Source organism: Lynx canadensis, chromosome A2 (assembly GCF_007474595.2).
Source record: "Lynx canadensis isolate LIC74 chromosome A2, mLynCan4.pri.v2, whole genome shotgun sequence".
In the NCBI taxonomy this organism is placed as follows: domain Eukaryota; kingdom Metazoa; phylum Chordata; class Mammalia; order Carnivora; family Felidae; genus Lynx; species Lynx canadensis.
In genome coordinates this window covers 120,980,055-120,999,338 of record NC_044304.2, presented here as the reverse complement: position 1 = coordinate 120,999,338, position 19,284 = coordinate 120,980,055, and the positions used below count along the sequence as shown (strand labels likewise).

General features: G+C 41.4%; 2 protein-coding genes across 2 annotated transcripts in view; one reads left to right on the top strand and one right to left on the bottom strand.

The window, feature by feature from the left end:
• PLEKHA8 (pleckstrin homology domain containing A8) overlaps positions 1–4,710 on the bottom strand; it is a 63,094-nt gene extending 58,384 nt beyond the window's left edge. The window contains exon 1 of the mRNA XM_030308170.1: positions 4,290–4,710. Within this exon, the coding sequence (XP_030164030.1) occupies positions 4,290–4,329 (40 nt within the window). The 5' untranslated portion in view covers positions 4,330–4,710. The remainder of the gene's footprint in view (positions 1–4,289) is intronic.
• A 1,734-nt stretch (positions 4,711–6,444) lies between these two features.
• Positions 6,445–19,019, top strand: FKBP14 (FKBP prolyl isomerase 14). Its single transcript, XM_030308172.1, has 4 exons — positions 6,445–6,839; positions 9,949–10,100; positions 13,687–13,814; positions 16,676–19,019. The coding sequence occupies exons 1-4, from the start codon at positions 6,643–6,645 to the stop codon at positions 16,832–16,834; spliced, it is 636 nt and encodes a 211-aa protein (XP_030164032.1). The 5' UTR covers positions 6,445–6,642; the 3' UTR covers positions 16,835–19,019.
• Positions 19,020–19,284: the final 265 nt, after the last annotated feature.

The following is a 19,284-nucleotide window of genomic DNA, read 5'->3' as shown; positions in this document are numbered from 1 at the left end:
GTCTAGTGTTCTGATGTTTAAAAAGTGGGATGGCTCAGGGCTGTTAAAGAAAATACACGTAAGTTTTCTCTCTCTCTTTTTTCATTTTCCTTTTAAGGAGCACAGGGTACCTGCATATGCCTAGTGTATTAGGAAAAGAGACTGTTTCTATTTCTCTATTTTAGTACTATACTCATGCAAGCAATTTAAATGCTATTCTCTGGGTTTGATGATGTTTCCAACTTTCAGTAAATGATACCTACCGGTTGATTAAAGAGGCAAGAGAAAGTCACAAAATAACTACAGTATTTGGCAAAGTACAATAAATGCAAACAAAGTAAGTGTTTAAACACTCTCATCATTTCTCTCTCTTTCATATACTCCTACCACCCCATGCTGTTTACACCAGCATAAGAGATAGGCAGGGGCTTTTGAAGCTTCTTATCCACCCCTGCAGCCTTGTTGGAGCCTCACACTAAGCTCTGCAGCCTTTCAGGTCTTCTTTCCTTTCCTCACTCACTCGCCTCTGTCCTGCTTTACGGCCTTCATACCGACATTCCCTGTAGCTAAAAAGTTCTTCTTCACAGCCTCCAAATGCACCTCTGCCTTGGCCTCACCAACTAGCTAGCTTCTATTTATCCTTCAGGTTCTGCTTAAATCTTTTCTTCAGAGAAGCCTCCTCCAGTGACCCAAACTAGCTTCTCTTCTTCCCTTCTCCCCAACTCACACACACTTGGAACACGCTTCTAAGTACTTCCAATAAACGTCTTTCTCCCCCATCAGACTGTAAGCTCAAGAAAGGAAGGGACTGTGTCTGTCTTGTTCAGTGTTGCTTGCCCTGTGCCTAACATAAGAGTAGGTAACAACACAGTAGATGGCAAATGAAATTAACAATATCCTCCAAGCATTAAAAGGATCAGCTAACAAACTGATTTCCTAACTTCTCTACTCAGATTTGACAAAAGGCTTCCCATATCAAGCTGTGGGCATGACAAAATTACACAAACAGATATGACCATTTAGAGAAAAATTCACAACGAACAAAAACTGTGGCTGGGATATCTGTTTTAATGTTTATCTATTTTTGAGAGAGATAGAGAGAGACAGAGTGTGAGCGAGAGAGGGGCAAAGAGAGAGGGTGACACAGAATCTGAAGCAGGCTCCAGGCTCTGGGCTGTCAGCACAGAGCCTGACGGGGGCTCAAACTCATGACCGTGAGATCATGACCTGAGCCAAAGTCGGAGGCTCAACTGACTGACCATCCAGGTGCCCCTGGGATATCTATTTTAAAATTACTGTGTGCAAAACCCTAAGGAAAAACATTACTTTATTTAAAAAGTTTATTTATTTTGAGAGAGAAAGAGAGAAAGAGCACAGGGGAGGGGCAGAGAGGGAGGAAAGAATCCCAAGCAGGCTCCATGTTGTTAGTGAGAGCCTGATGTGGGGCTTGAACCCACAAACGTGAGATCATGACCTGAGCTGAAAGCAAGAGTCGGACGTTGGGGTGCCTGGGTGGCTCAGTTGGTTGAGCATCCAACTTCAGCTCAGGTCATGATCTCACGTTTTTGGGTTCAAGCCCCATATCGGGCCCTCTGCTGACTGCTTAGAGCCTGGAGCCTGCTTTGGATTCTGTGTCTTCCTCTCTCTCTGCCCCTCTCCTGCCTGTCCTCTGTCTCTCAAAAAACAAAATAAAATGTTAAAAACAATAAATAAAAGAGTTGGACACTTAACCGACTGAGCCACCCAGGCAACCCGAAAACATGTTACTTTTAGGGGCGCTTGGTGGCTCAGTCGGTTAAGCGTCTGATTTCAGTTCAGGTCACAATCTCACGGTACATGAGTTCAAGCCCCACGTCGGGCTCTGTGCTGACAGCTCACAGCCTGGAGCCTGCTTCAGATTCTGTATCTCTCTCTCTCTCTGCCCCTCCCTTGCTTATGCTCTGTTTCTGTCTCTCAAAAATAAACATAAAAAAAAATTTTTTTTAATGTAACTTTTAAAAACAAGCATCAGAAGAAGAAAAAGTAGTAATGTCTTCATCAAAGCTTGTCATTAACAGTCACACTATGTTCTTTTGGGAGACTATCTCACATAGGAGGGTGGAAGAAACGAGAATGCATTTGTTCCTCCTAGGCTATACCATTTCGTTCCAAAGTAAATTTATCTCCTGATGAAAGACAGTGTGCTAAAAAATAATTCTAAGTATATCCAGTAAAAGTACCCGGTGGTGTGATGGGCTTCTATGAACACTATGCCCACAATGAGGTGGCATGTGGGTCAAGGGAACAAGCAGCATGATATAAGGACAGCTGCCTCTGGCAATGGCTCCAGGCTCCCGTTTTTAGGGCTTCCACCCTGGCACCAATCGCAGAATTAACTTCTCTTACTTGGGGCAGAAAAAAGGAGACTCTTTTCCAACTAGACAGATGGTACAGGCATCACATGATAAAGATTCCAAAAGATCCTTCTAGAGAAATTTTGCTGTATTGAAGAATACATAACAACAGTCGGGGAAAGAAAACAACCAGGAAGCAGGTACTATACACACAGACTAAACTTTCTATATAAAGGAGGATGAGAGTAAGAAAAGTGAGGAAAAAAAAAAAAAGGGCAGGGGAGGGGGATGGAAGAAAAGAAGGAAGAGTGTTCAGGATGAAAGAAAAAAGTTAAAAAGCATGTGTAATGGAAAGGGGTGAAAGACCAGGCACTAAATTTTACTCAAGGGGTTAAGATCCATATATCTCAGAACTTGGAGATACCTGAAAGACAAATTACCTGATCAAGCATGCTCCCTTTAGATTAGTAGAGTGTTAATGAGCCTTGGACATTCACCAAAGCCCAGCCACGAGTTACCCACATCTAATTGAACCATTTGACATCAAAGAAAGTCCTCAAAAGCCAAGGCCAGGTCTTCTAAAACACCTTTCTTCACTCAGTCTTTACTAATGAATATCAGAAAAATAAACAACTCACCTCTAACCACAGTCTGCAAAAGGAAGAGATTCTGGGTACAGCCAACAGGTGCACTTTTGGCTGTGCTGTGTAACCTCATCAAAGTCAATATGCCAACTGATCCTCAAAGACACGTGAGTCCTTAAACTACCCTAGAGCATCACCACACTAAAACATTTAAAAAACTGTCCAGTCCCGGGGCGCCTGGGTGGCTCAGTGGGTTGAGCGGCCAACTTCGGTTCAGGTCATGATCTCACAGTTCATTAGTTGGAGACTGCATCCGGCTCTGTGCTGACAGCTCTTAGCCTAGAGCCTGTTTCGGATTCTGTGTCTCCCTCTCTCTCTCTGCCCCTCCCCTGCTTGAGCTCGCGCTCGCGCTCTCTCTCTCTCTCTCTCAAAAATAAATAAACATTAATGAAATTTTTTTTAACTGTCCTGTTCTATCAAAGGCTGGGAAAATATATCTCTCCCACTATAAGAGATACTGGGAATACCTCTGGTTTCAAATACACTGCTTTTAAAATTAAAAGTGCCCAGCTCTTTTTCCATAATAAAGTTTAATTCCAAAATGGTGCCTAACACAGTTGCTAGCATGCAGAAGGCTTTTACTAAATACTGGTTGCAAAAACGAAAATATGCTTGTTCTGAATCATATTCACGGTTGGAGAATAGTTACGACCTTACAAGATATGAAGGAAGGTACTTCCACACATTGGAAAGGGGGCAGAGTATATTTTTAAGCCATTCTGCTCAGCAGTGCAACAAAACAGTTGCTACCGTTTCATTTTGTGGGAATTTCTGGGTCTGTAAAACAAAAAGAACGCTCAAGTGAGACAAGCAAAAACCGTGTACATACTTTGGAGCTTTGAACTATTGAGATGGAATTCTGATATCTTGGTCCGCACGCAGATGACTCCGAAAGTGACAAAGGGAAAGTGTTTGCACTGGGGACTTTGTTTGAAAAAGGACCTTTCACCTCTGGAATTCCAAGTCACCTCTAGCATTCATAGGAAACCTTCCAACCTCTCTGCTGGGCGGGCGAGACCAGCTCCTTCGCCAGAATTCGATAGGCTCCTAGAAGACCCCCACTGCGGGAGTCAGCGCCTCCTTCCCGCTGACGCCGAGGGCATCGAGGCTTTCCAGTCACCCCAAACCTCTGTATTTTGTAGCTTTTCTTGAAGCGAAAGGGCAGTTGGGTGACACGGCCCCGTGAGAACGGCTTTGGGCAAGTATCCCCGACCCGTGCAGGCCTCTCCGGTTTCACTAGGGGCCGTGACCCCGACCCCCGGGGACGCGCGTCCGACGCCGCCCTCCCGCCGCTCAAACAAAGGACCCGGCGCCTGGCGCGCCCCCCACTCACCGCTCAGATAGTTGGTCCACTTGTACAGCACCCCCTCCATGTCGCCCGCGGCCCCTTGGCCCCCGCCGCGCCGGGGCCGTTTCCCTTCGCCCGCCGGCCCCCTCACTGCCCCAGGCCCCAGGAGGCGAGGAGCACCGGCAGCAGGGCCATCGCCCAGAGCTGCCGAGCCGCCGACTCCCGGCGCCCGGGCCCGGTGCGGGGACACCCGGCCAGCCTCACATCCTCGGCCCGGGGGCGGGGTCACTGCGGCGGCCTCGGCACGTGAGGACGCGGCCGGCCAGGGCCCCCGTGCGGTGGAGCGGCGCGCTGTTCACAGGGAGGCGAAGGCACTGGGTGGGCCCGAGTGGTGGCTGCAGCCTCCAAGGAGCCACTGTAGCGAGGGAACCGGTGGCTGGCGGTGCCACAGCGCGCTACCTGAATCCTCGACGCGCCGGGCCCGGGGCCCGCTCGCGCATGCCTAGTGCGCCGCTCGCGCGCACATTCCCAAGGTCCACTCCGTGGTTTGGCTGCGACTGCGGCGGCGGCGGGATGACGTAGCGGGAATTGCAGGCAGGGAAATTGAGTCCTAGGAAGTGGGCTTGAGAGTAGGCGACCTATGAGACGATGCGGGACACAGTCCAGACTTAATGGTACCGTAGGTGGGGCCGTACCCACCTCTGGATGTTTGAGGGTCAGTGTGGCCCCTTAGGGTGCCTCCTGTGTTATAGCCCCCAGGGTCCAAATCTTGTTTCAAGGCTAATTGATGCCAGAAAATCAAGGCAGCTAGCAATAGAGCGTACGGAGTTGACGGGAATTTCACGATAGAATACAGTGTGGCTAGTAAGCATGTTTAAACTCTAAGGCCTAGCTATTGGAAGTGCGGTCCATGGACAGCAGAATTAGCATCACCTAGGAGCTAATCAAAATTGCAGGAACTCACGGCGAGCCCAGGCCTCCTGAGTTGAAATCTGCATTTTAACAGATACTCTAGAGGATTCCTAAGCATATTAAAATGTGAGAAAGTACTGTGCCAAGGATGTTTGACCAGGGAAAATGTTAGCGATAGATTAAGTGGAAAGAGCACGTTATGAAAGAAAGTGTACAATCTGATCTAATTTCTTTTAAGCCTATGTCACAGAAGCATGAACCAAAATGTTAAGATGATTATTTGTAGATGGTGGCGCTATAGGCGATCTCTTTTTCTCTTTTTCTTTGGCATAAGATTGCCAGATTTAGCAAAAATACAGAACAACGGATTCGTTGTTAATCTGAAATTCATGTTTAATTCGGCTCTTTTATTTTAACTGGAAAACCTACTTTCGTGCTTTCCAGTTTCTTCCAAATCGACTGTAATGAACATGTGTTGCTTTTGAAATTAGGCGAAAAATGTAAAGCTAATAATTTTAAGCTAAGATAAGCCAGTGTAACTCGTAACTGTGATTACTGTTTCTTCTATAAAGTGGAGGTCTGCACGTCCGTCTCCTCGATAGAAGCTATTATTTACCTTCTACATTAAAGTCACTAAGAGATTAACTGTTAGCAGCCATAACATTACGCGGTGTTGTAGAATGAATCAGAAGACCGGGTTTGAAGGCGGAGCTCAAATGCTTTGGGGCTGAACAATTTTAAGCAGGACCCTTAACCTCTCCTTGCCCAGATACATTTATCATTTAAATAGGATTAAAGAACCTGCCTTACTGGCAGTGTAGTGAGGTTTACGCAACGGGAATGCGCTTTGCGAACCCTACAGAAATATTTAAGCCTTTATCGTTTACACTGTAAGTTAAGTAACAATACAGGATTGTGGACTCCTAGGGGCGGGGAGTAACCTCTCAGAGTGCGCAAGAGTAAACAGGCCTTTCCGGATACCGCTACCTTTTCACTTAGCCTGGGGGCTCAGCACGCTCAGCCGGGGAACTTCACAGCTGTAAATCTGCCGGAGGAGTTTCCGGTTAGCTGCGTTCCCCAGGGATCTCCCAAAGTCCAAGGTTGTGGAATTCTTTAATCCGCCTTTCTCTAGGACCCCTCCCTGTGCTTCGCGGCCTGACCAAGTCCTGGCTCCGCCCAGCTGTAATTATTGCAGCATCATTGGCTTGGGAGGCTCCGGCGGACTGCACTGCTAGCCAATGGGGAGCCATCGTTCCCAAGAGCCAACCTGTGAGAGCCAGTCAGGCCCGGGTTTGGGGTTTAACGCTTTAGAGGCGGGTTCGCATTACGTGGGAAAGTTGTCGTAGTAAGTGTGCCACGTCTGCTGGGAAGCGGTAGTCATGAACTTGCCAAAGGCCGTTGTCTTGAAGCCTTCAAATACTTTCTTAGTTCTATGAGGTCGGGGGCCCTTTCTCTGTTTTTGTAGGAACTTTCCTGCGCCAGCAGCATGAGGCTTTTTTTGTGGAACGCAGTGCTGACGTTGTTGGTCACTTCTTTGAGTGGGGCTCTGATCCCTGAACCAGAAGTGAAGATTGAGGTGCTCCAGAAGCCGTTCATCTGCCATCGCAAGACCAAAGGGGGAGATTTGATGTTGGTCCACTATGAAGGCTACTTAGAAAAGGATGGCTCCTTATTTCACTCCACGTAAGTAATTACACCTCGCAGGTAAAATAGTGAAGAACCCATCGACCTGTGCGAGCTCTCAGGCAGGAAAGGTAGCCTGTATCAGGTTTCACTTCTCTTTTGAAAAATTGAAATCTGTTATTTCCTTCTTTGGGAAAGGAAATTGTTTAAAGACAATCAAGACAAACAATTTGTTTAAAAACAATAAAGACAATAACAGTGCCTTTGAAGTTCCTTGGAACTTGGAAACGTGTGGTAAGGATAAAGGTTAATTTTTACTATAAAAATTAGAACTAGAATCTTTGACATATTGCAGAAGTATCTAGGTGTGTAATTAGGCAATAAGTAGAAAAAAACTGTAAAGGAATTTCATTTCCCAAACTCCATTCCCGAGGGAAAATGACTCAATTCCATTTTGAATTTGGTGTAGGTGAAATTTCCTTAAAATTTTTCACAGGGACTTCATGGGCAGAATACACAATCATTTATTTGCTTGTTGTAGGATATGCTAATGCTAGCCTATCGATCTGTTTAATTTTTGTTCGTACAAATGACATTTTGGTCAAGGTATAGTACCATGATTTGTTTCATTATTTTTTTCTTTCTAGAAATTCAAAGATTTCATTGATGGGTATGGTTATGGCCATGAAAGATTAATCCAATAACTATAGTGAATGATTTTCAGGTGGTTACACTATCATTATTTCTGTTCTATACGAACAAAGAAATTGCAACATGGATGTTTTACAAGGGTAACGATTTCTAATTAGGCATTGATTCTCTTCATTCCATTCCAAGATTATTTATTGAGCGTTTCTTTTATGTTAGGCCCTGTGTTTGAGACTAGGGAGATTAAAACTTTTTGGCTTCTCCATCCTTGTCCATTCATTTATCTGTCCATCTAACAAACCCTTATTGAGTGATCACAAGTCAGGCCTTGAGGATGCAAAGGTGACTTAAGAGTGGGCTCCTGTCCTCCAGCAGTACATCATCTACAGGAAGGAGGACGACAAGTAAATAGCTCATGCTATGTAGTACAGAGTGTTGAAAGTGTTTGCAAAGCATAATGGAGTCTGGCATTAATGATGCTCTGGGGGGTGGGGTAAGAGAAAGACTTCCCAGAGATCATAATTGAGATGGGTCTTGAAAGATGGGTGGAGGGTTCCTTCCAGGCGGAGAATGGGGGCAAGGAGGACATTCCAGGTAGAGAAAATGGCATGAACTAAAGTAGTGAAACTTTGTGGCCCATCCTAGACCTCATTTTCCGATGAACTGCCTTTATTGAGCATTCAGACCTGGTCTGTCAGGTTTTGGAGAAATGAATGGCGTTCTTCTTTGAACTCTGTTAGCCTTTGCAAAAATTTCTGAAACAGTGGCTTGCCATAGAATTCTCAACAGCTCCATCTTCTTAGCAACAAGGCCAGTGCCACAGTAGATGTTAAACAAGATTAAGGTTTGCATTTAAAATTTTCAACTGCATCTTTATTTTTAGTCTGATCTCTTTTAGATACAGCCTGATGTCTTTCAGGTCTCAGAATGAAAAACCTATTGGCCTTTGGTGGTAGCCATATATTATTTAGCAGTTTGCTACTAAAGTTCTAGTACCTATTAAAAAAAAGCAGGGGGGCGCCTGGGTGGCTCAGTCGGTTAAACGTCTGACTTCAGCTCAGGTCATGATCTTGCGGGTTTGTGGGTTTTGGTCCCACATTGGACTCTGTGCGGACAGCTCAAAGCCTGGAGCCTGCTTCGGATTCTGTGTCTCCCTCTGCTTTCTGCCCCCCCCCCCCACTCATACTCTGTCTCTCCCTCTCTCTCTCAAAAGAAATAAACATTAAAAAGATAAATAAAGTTCTGGTACCTGATGAGGGGACCGTTGTCATGCGGCCTCAGTGTAAATGGTCAGGAACTGCTAACCCTGAGTTTTATGAAGCAGTACCATCAAGTGATCTGTTGTAAAGCATGTTTGCCATGTCTAGAATAATAGCCTGTGTGGTAAATAGCTTAAATCCTTCAGCTGTGACAAGAAATGTACCAAAACTGTAGTCAGCACTGGGTGGCAGATTGTTTTCTTCCTTCTTTATTCTTTTCCAGCCTTCCCAAGTGTTCTACAGTTGGCAATTTGTTTCTTTAGTCATAGGGGGAAATTAAGAAAAGAGGAGGTAATGGCTTTTACCTAGATTTAGTAATTAACCATGGTGTCCATGAAACCTAGTAGAGTGATTTCTCATTCTCACCTATACAATATCCTTGAGAATACTTTCCATATGTACCAAAAAGGAGCGAACTGGGGCTCACGTGCTATTCAGCCCTCAGGCCCCCCAGTAGCTTGGCAGGCTGGGTTTCTTAGGCTGGCCTCTCTCCAGGTCCTAAGCCAGGATATTTTGATCATTTCCTTCTTCCTCAGTCCTTGAGGGACAACTCCCCCAGGTTTCCCTGCACAGCCCCACAGAAAATGCCTGCAGGCAGCATCTAGGTGGGGTTCGGGTTGAAGAGCTGCCGTTTCCACCTGACAGAGCTATCGCGAGACTGTACATCAGCAGGGCTTATAGGCAGACTAGAAGATGCTGTGCTCCTGACTCTCCAGTGTCCATGTGGGTGTGGACCCACTTGTCTTGGCAGTAACTTCTCCTTAACTTCTCTTTCTTCCCAAATTCACCCATTTTCCATGATTTTCTCCCTCTTCTGCCCGGGATGACATTCCTGGGACAGCATCGCTGTGGTTAAGACCTTGAACTTTGGAGTTAGATCAAATATCAGCACATTTAACCTCAGTTTCCTCCTCTGTACAATGGGGAAATGATGGTACTTACCTCATATGATCATTCTCACAGAGTTAAAAGAGGCAAAGAATTTGGGGTAATACCTGGTACACAGTAAATCTCAAATAATTATTAACTGTTTTTATTATTCCCTCTGCCCTTCTCTACTTGATTCAATTGTATGAAATTTGCATCAAGAAATAGGGGCAGTGGATTAAATCATTACAAAATTAACCTGGTTTTGTGTGTATGTGTATAGCTGTTTTTGTTAATTCCCAAACTGAATCACTTATTGGTAGAATAAAATGCTCCCACATCAATAAAAAAAGAAAGTTACTAAAGAGTTCTAATATGTTTTCTTTCTATTGTAGTCACAAACATAACAATGGTCAGCCCATTTGGTTTACCTTGGGCATCCTGGAGGCTCTCAAAGGTTGGGACCAGGGCTTGAAGGGAATGTGTGTAGGAGAGAAGAGAAAGCTCACCATTCCTCCTGCCCTGGGCTATGGAAAAGAAGGAAAAGGTAATAACAATTTCGCATTTTTACTACAGCATTGGGGTTCTTCTCTAGATTAGGAGACAGAAGTCAGCGTAACTAGTATGTATTTTTCCCCCAGAAGTAGAAGATGTGTATTATTTATTTATTTTTTTAATTTTTTTTTTTCAACGTTTATTTATTTTTGGGACAGAGAGAGACAGAGCATGAACGGGGGAGGGGCAGAGAGAGAGGGAGACACAGAATCGGAAACAGGCTCCAGGCTCCGAGCCATCAGCCCAGAGCCCGACGCGGGGCTCGAACTCACGGACCGCGAGATCGAGACCTGGCTGAAGTCGGACGCTTAACCGACTGCGCCACCCAGGCGCCCCTATTTATTTATTTATTTATTTTTTTAAGTATGATTGCGTCTTGATTATCATTTGAGATGGCCAAATTAAAGCCATTCTATCTTAATGGTCAACTGAACTACTGATACAAAGTTCTGGAACCTTTAACTCTATCATTAACAATTTACCACCATATTAACCAAAAGAATGGTTTTTAAAAAATTATGGCACAATACTTACAAAATAATGGTTCCTATTTTAACCACTTTTAACCGTACGATTCAATGGCATTATGAACATTCACACTGTTGTACAAGCATCACCACTATCCAGTTTCAGAACGTTTTCATCCTCCCCAGCTGAAACTCATCAATTTATTTTAACACCAAAAAGAAAGATTATTCCACATAAGTGTTTCGATGAGTTGAACATGTGAAATATAGATTATTCAGGTATTAAATGGGGTTTAGATGTGGGCTGCAGGGGGCTCACAACTGAAGTTTTCTATAACAAAGGTTTTTTTGGGGGGGGGGTTGTTTTCATTCTTGTGTTAAAGTTGTTTTATAACTGTTTTTATAATTCACTTATAAAATCTGATGGAGTGACATGAAATGAGTGTTATAAAATAGAAGCAAATAGGCTAGCTGATTCCAGGAGACTTTGTGCTAGTTTGTTCCAGGATGTACACCTGCTGTGTGAGTGGGGAGCCACAGCTTTCCAAAGGGCTATTTACAAGAGGCCAGATGACGTTTCCTGCACAAGATATATTTCCTTTCTAATTTAACCTAAGGGAATAATCAGGTATCAGGAGAAATATTTGTGGACAGGCATGTCCATTGCTACATTGTTTTAAAATGTTTATTTTTGAGAGAGAGAGAGAGAGAGAGAGAGAGCGTACAAGCAGGGGAGGGGCAGAGAGAGAGGGACAGAGGATCTGAAGTCTGTGAAGTTGGCTCTGTGCGGATAGCAGCGAGCCCCATGCGGGGTTCAAACTCAACGGGGCAAGTTCATGACCCGAGCCAGAGTCTGAAGCTCAACCGACTGAGCTACTCAGGTGCCCCACTACATTGTTTCTAACAGCAAAAATATTGAAATCAACTTCAATGTGTAATGAGAAGGGTTAACTAAAATATGGCCCAGTTATTAAAAAATGGCATTTCAAGGATTAAAAAAATTATATCCAAATGGGTAAGATATAATGTTATATACAAGAGTGGAAAATAAAGCTATACTATATCCAAGAGTAAGTATTAGAAAAAAGTATATACACACAGATTGAATCACAAGGAAATAATTAAGAATGATAACAATGGATGGGTCGGAATTATTTTTATTTCTGGTTCTGTCTCTTCCAAATTCTCTACAATGGGCATGTATTACATAATGAAGAAAAAAATTTATTAAGTAGTCACCAGAACCAGACAGGGAACCACTCTGATACTGTAGCAATAACAGACTTCACAGTATCCTTAGGTCTAAACTTAACCAGTTGCAAAGTGAGAATCCTAACCCCAGTTTCCAGAGAAGAAAGTAAATGCCATATGTGTAACATTATATTCTTTTTTTTTTAATGTTTATTTATTTTTGAGAGACAGAGACAGCATGAGTGGGGGAGGGGCAGAGAGAGAGGGAGACATAGAATATGAAGCAGGCTCTAGGCTCTGAGCTGTCAGCACAGAGCCCGAGGAAGGGCTCGAACTCATGAGCTGTGAGATCCTGACCTGAGCCGAAGTCAGATGCTTAACCAACTGAGCCACCCAGGTGCCCTTGCAACATTATATTCTAAAATGGAACTTGCTATATAAATCTTATGCATAGAATGGAATTTACTAACCAAATTCAATTATTATGATAATCATCTCTTTAGAGAAAGAAAATCAGGTATCTAGAAAATGTTTCTCTGATGTTCATCACCTTCCTGCTGTATCTTTATTGCCTCACCTTTAATGTATATGTAGAATTAATCCATTACTCTTACTCCATACTATATTTAACTCAATTTTACTGTAGGACAAGCAGAGTTCTAAATTTGAGTCATTTCGTCCAGACTGAGAGCCATGAAACTAATTCTGCTAATGTGTATTTAACACTAATTTTGTAGTCATTTGGTACCACGTTTGCATGTCTCCTTTGGAAAGACACCAGTTTTATCAACGACCTAGTGCATGCCCCTTCTCTGTCTAGATCTGGAATGGTAAGCTTGGGCACAGAGTGTAAGTTTTGTTCTCTTTAATACTTAACAAATGCTCTTTGACAGAAATATGTGGGATTTGGATGGGGGGTGGGGGACTAAGAAATATTTGTAATGTTTACCCAGACCTTTATGTTAAATACAGTTATAAGGAAACAAATTGAAAAAAAAAAATTGTTCATACTGCCCAGAAAGTATTTTTTTGAAAAGGCCCCTGGGACTTTTAATAGAGCTCTTTTCATGTTTTAAAAGATTTTTATCTCCCTTCTCAGAAATTTGTTTTAATTTCTTCTCTCACATGAAATTTCTTCAGAATATGTATATAATTATATATATGTTCTATATCAGAGGAGGTGTTTCCCAAGTCTGAAATTGTTGAACCTTTCTGTATTGTTTTTAAAGCTTATAAGAGAACTATGTTTTAGTAATACATCGAGAGCTTACTATTTATGAAGCAGAATGCTAAATACTTTGCATAGCTTTATTTTCCTTCATCTTCCCAACAGATTCTGCATTTTATAAATGCATTCTATAAATGAGGAAATAGGCTTAAAGAGGGGCAAGTTTAAGCTTTAATACTGGCTCCTGGGACACCAGATCTCTCTCAGTTAGATACTGCCTCCTAGTGGTAGAAATGCTACTACTCTATGTATATCTAGGTCAGGACTTTTGTGACACCGTCCCTCCCCCAAAGTTAGTTAAATCACTTGTACTATAATTAACTCTGAATTATCTACAGCCCTTTAAGTCATTCTTGACATGTAATATACAATATCTTAATCATAGTTGAAATTTAATACCAGGCCATTAGGCACATCTGTATGTATGTGTGTGTTTGTGTGCACGAAACAGTTTGTAATTGCAAAGCCAAACACAGACTGCTTTTGATCTACCAGTTTGGATTATTCCTTTGCTATTCTATTTGTTTGAGTAACATATAGTTACAAGTAATTTACATCATATGTGATAGCCTTAGGAAGGCTCTTCATTTAATTCAATCAAAAGAATATTTTGTTCAGTGTCATAAGTTTCCTGTCATCAAAACTTTGGGATTGTTTAAGTAAAAGTTAACCTCCGTCTCTCTTCATGTCAGGTAAAATTCCCCCAGAGAGTACACTGATATTCAACATTGATCTCTTGGAGATTCGAAATGGACCAAGATCCCATGAGTCATTCCAAGAAATGGATCTTAATGATGACTGGAAACTCTCTAAAGATGAGGTGATCTTTCCTTCTTCTTACTCCTTTGTTTGCTTGTGTCTTCTCACTTATTAAAAAATATACTTCTAAAGAAAATTTATTTTTCTTTGGATAAAATATTGTTTATAAGTTTTCTTATAATACTGATGCTTTGAATATTGGCTTTTTTAAAAATAGGAAATCATTGTTTTGGAGAGAAATGTATTGAGACTCAACAGCATTCGTTCTTTTGCTTCCCTCTCCCCCCACCCCTACCCCACCATGTTTAAGGTTTACTGTATCCTTCCCCCTTTCTGAGTTTTTGAAAGGTCATTTTGCTAAGACAATTCCCATTTTGAAGTTGCTATATAAGAAATGTGGATGTCTGGAGAAATATCTCCTGTTCACAGTTTCTGTTTAAAACTGTCAACTGGCTGTTAAATGCACTTTGTTTTAATTTCCTGGCATTTAGCAGCAAACGGCCCACCTGCTGGGTTCTTTTGTTCTGGGTAGCACCTGGAGAAAGGAGACTCTGGTCTGGATTTTCTAGAGCGGAAGACCTTTCCCAGCCCCCTCTTAGTTCTGGTGTTTGCGTAAGGATAAAGGAAGAAGTCTTCTCCCTGTAATTCATTTAGGCTTTCGCAGCCATTTTTACACACACCTGTCTTAGTCTGGCTGTTGTGAGGAAAGGATTGGAGGTAGAGAGCTACTCAGTTTTTTTTGTCTGCCCATATTCTCCATTGTGGCCTGGCTGGTCAGAAATCAAGTCCCTTTTTATGTTTTGATCAATTTCATTCTAATGGCCAGGAAATGATTAAGTCTTAAATAAGCGAACTTATTATGAACTCATAGGGTCATGATCTACAGCTACTAAATTTATAACACCTTGTACTATTACCAGTCATAGGACTTTTTTCTATCCAAGGTAAATTTCAGTAACCTTTCATTTAAAAAACCTTAAATAGGGGCGCCTGGGTGGCGCAGTCGACTAAGCGTCCGACTTCAGCCAGGTCACGATCTCGCGATCCGTGAGTTCGAGCCCCGCGTCGGGCTCTGGGCTGATGGCTCAGAGCCTGGAGCCTGTTTCCGATTCTGTGTCTCCCTCTCTCTCTGCCCCTCCCCCGTTCATGCTCTGTCTCTCTCTGTCCCAAAAATAAATAAACGTTGAAAAAAAAAAAATTAAAAAACCTTAAATATACAGCACATTAAAAAAAAAAATCAATCCAGGGGCGCCTGGGTGGCTCAGTCGGTTAAGTGTCCGACTTAAGCTCAGGTCACAATCTCACGGTCCGTGAGTTCGAGCCCCGCGTCGGGCTCTGGGCCGATGGCTCAGAGCCTGGAGCCTGCTTCCAATTCTGTGTCTCCCTCTCTCTCTGCCCCTCCCCCGTTCATGCTCTGTCTCTCTCTGTCTCAAAAATAAATAAACGTTAAAAAAAAAATCAATCCAATTAAAAAAGGTGTTTATTAAAAAGTTTTTCTCCCACCCACATCCTCGTCTATGTGATCTGTCCCTTTCCGCATCCAGTTTTATTAGCTTCTAATGTATCTTTCCAGTGTTTCTTTATGCAAATACAAGCAAACATGAATGCATATTCCTGTTTCCTCTTTTCTTACACAAAAAGTAGCATGATGTACATAATATTTGACATCTTGCTTTATTCTCACAGTATATCCTAGGGATATATTCTACATTAATCCATCTGGCCTTATCATCCTTTTTTTTTTTTTTAACAACTTCATTAAATCTCCTTAATCTTAAAAATAAATATGTCATATGTTTGTATATTGGCGATAGGGGCAGGAAGGAGGACTTGAAATTACTGATCTAACAGAAGGAGTAATAGAGCTCTGATTAAAAATGAAAATACAGGTTAAACTGCATTATGGTCAATCTAGTGGGTAATTGGGAACAGGATTTTGTTTATGTCTTTAAATATCTGAATGAGAGTGAAAATTTTTAGTGTAAGCACTCATCAGGCTGGATTTTGCTTTAATTTCTGAGATTGGGAGGTCATGAGGCATGGTCATAGCCAGATCCACAGCATGGACTATTACCAGACACTTACTTAAATTAAAAAATGCCATTAGGAGAGGGGAGGCAAGTGGGAGCAATGGGTGAAATAGGTGAAGGGGATTAAGAGCACACTTATCATGATGAGCACTGAGTAATGTATAGACTTGTTGAATCACTCACTATATTGTACATCTGAAATTAGTATAACACTGTAAATTATACTGGAATTTAAAAAATTAAAAAAATTGTAAATAAATTTTTTAAATGCCATTCTTTAATCTGATTTTAAGAGAGAAGTACCTGGAATTCTGACCCTAGTTAGAGATCTGGATAATTCAATGGAATGAAAGACTACAGTTTTTCAAATGCTTGGCTTTATTTAGACTCAGATTAAGGGCAGGTAGTATCCTTTCACTGGGTGCTTTTCTTTTTCTTTTTTTTTTTTTTAAGTTTATTTATTTTGAAAGAGACAGTGTGAGTGGGGGAGGGGCAGAGAGAGAGGGAGAGAAAGAATCCCAAGCGGTCTCCGGTCTCCGAGCTGTCAGTATAGAGCCCCACTCTGGGCTCAATCCCATGACCTGAGCCAAAATAAGACTGGGCTGTGTAACCAAGTGAGCCACCCAGGTGCCCTACTGGATGATATAAACCTTATCTTTGCCTCTGAGCAATATTCTGTGCCTATATTGGAGCAGTATAGCAACAGTTTTTAAGGAGAAAAAAAAATTTCCTTTACTGTCATTGGAAATATATCCAATGATATATTGTAAAGCAGTTGGTTGGTCATTGTTGTATATAATCCAGTAAACTACCAGTCCACTCTGTGATATTAACAGGCTTGGTGTGGGTGTCTTATGAATTAGAATTATTAATGAGACCCATTATTTTGTAGGTTAAAGTGTATTTAAAGAAGGAGTTTGAAAAGCATGGTGCAGTGGTGAATGAAAGTCATCATGATGTTTTGGTGGAGGATATTTTTGATAAAGAAGATGAAGACAAAGATGGATTTATATCTGCCAGAGAATTTACATATAAACATGATGAGTTATAAAGATACATCTGCCCATTTTATATGGCATCCATCCTTAAAGACAGGGCAACCATTTTAAAAGAAGGTCTTATTTTTAAATAATGTGCTGTTCCTGTTCTGGTTTTATATATATATATATATATATATTTTTTTTTTTTTTTTTTCTGAATATTATTTGAAAAACCCCTTAAGATTCCTAAGTGCCCATTTCTTTCTGGTGAGTTATTGGGAAGAAAAAAATTAATTTGTCTTTGAACGGAAGACTGCTGAACTATTTTCCACTTTCACATATGAAGCCTTATGGTTTACTTGCTTACTTGTAATTTTAAAACATTGCACCCAGAAGCATGCCCAACAAATCGGCACCCTCTATTTCTCCTTCCCTCTATTTTCTCCAAGTTAGATACTGACATTTGAGAAACCTTTTGCAACAGCCCAAGGCTTACTATTTTCATGTTATAATGAAACAGTGGGTCTGTAACTGCCTTTGAGTCTGTGCTTAAGGAAAAGAGGAAACTGGTTGTTGATTTGGGCTTGTAACCAGTTACTGCTCTACTGAGATGTGTAAGGTTGAAGTGAGTAACAAAGTTAGTAACTTATAAATATGTATACATTGAAACATTCTGCCCAGGACTTAAGTTTTATAAAGTTTGGTTCCTAGTGACTAATAATCTATAATGAGAAATTGGACAAATTATTTATGTGTCTGGCTCTCTGTAATAACGGGTCAAAACATTGTTGCTGAGGTAGAGAGTTGTATCTAGTCAATGTTTAAGTCTAGCAGATTACCCTTCCTGGTTTATTAATGAATAAAATCTATTACTAATGTATTATACTACAATAACATTGTATCATGAGAGAAATTAGTAAGCCAATCGAAAATTTCCTATTTCCGTTCATCAAAAAATGACGTGGATCCACAGCCGCTACTATTGGATAGAAATCTTTCCTGCGTCAAAAAAATGGATGATTTTATAATTTTACCTGAAATTGGCTTTTATCCTTTTCCTTTAAAAAAGCTCCCAAATCTCCATTTACTAAGCATAGTTCTTTATCATTTACAAAGTGATCTCAAGTGCATCATTGTCTTTGATTTTCATTGCTCTGAGCCCTGTGGGGGGGAAAAAAACTGGTGGATCTTAATGTAACTGTTTTATAGATGAGGACATTATCCTTCAAAGAGATTGATTGTTTTGTCCGAGGTCAACAGCTAACTTGTGCAAACAGATCGCAGTCCCCAAGTTCAGTATGTTTGTTTTGCCCTCTACTAGTGAAAAAGCAAAACTTCCCTTTGAACTCATTGGACCTAATTCTCTCTTCACTTTGCTCTCAAAGCAGTCAGCTCTGTTTTTTTTATCTTTGGCTCCTTATCCTTTGAAGATGGTGAACTGGCTGTTGTAGGTACTTTTGAATTCTTCCCCTGATCTAGGAAAGGCTCTGGTTTCATTGAATAGTCTTGGGGTTAGCACTGAATTGCCTCAAAAACCCTGTCCTGTGAGAAGATCCAGGCATGTTTCTTAGTCCTTTCATGCTTGTTTACCTCTAGGTTTTTTAATTTTGTTTTGTTTTGTTTTGTTTTGTTTTGTTTTGTTTTGTTTTGTTTTAGAGAGTCATGAACAATTATTGCATCATATACAGGCTACTTTTGCCACTTATCTGTTGACATTTTCCTCACCAGACCATAAAGTTCTTGAGAAGAACATATATAACACCTTTTTTCTGATGAAATCAGCTATATGTCAAAAACTCTTAAATTGTCACTGCTATTTTCCTCAACCCGGAGGAGTTACGAACCGCAATACAGAAAGCTTTATGCTGTGTTCGTCGGGAAGGAGAGAGCTTGTCACGTGGTAGCACCTTGTATAGACGTTATTGGCGATGCTATCTCCGGTAAAGCAGGCAAAGCAAAAAGAATTGTGATTATTTGGGCAGCATATTTCTTTATATGTGAGTTCACATAAATTCTCATCTAAATCTTTAGACACAAACATGAAATGAAAGCATATAAATAGGTTATGGTCGTTTTTAAGCATCTGCCTTTGGTTTAGCTACACCTGTACCCCTTTCCATTCGTGGGAATAATCAGACATGAACTGTGACCTCACTTGTAATATAATTTGACTCATTAATATTGCTAGATATGTCCTACTTAAGTTTATATGACCATGTTGTATTCTTTTCAAAATAAACTTTATTTGGGGAATGATTGGTTTTGTGAAACCTTCTTCAAGTGCCAGTTTCCTTAGCAGCTTTATTGATTTTCTTACCTGTTATTCTAGGTTTTATGTTGAAACTGGATAGGGAAGATGGATAGGTCATGGTAGGAGAGGGGTGTAGTGACGCATGGAACGTGATTATCTGCTCTGTTTATCTGTTTTTTGACATTAATTTTTTTTTTTTAATTTTTAGAGAGAGTGTGTGAGTGCAGGAGAGGGGCAGAGAGAGAGGGAGAGAATCCCAGGCAGGCTCCA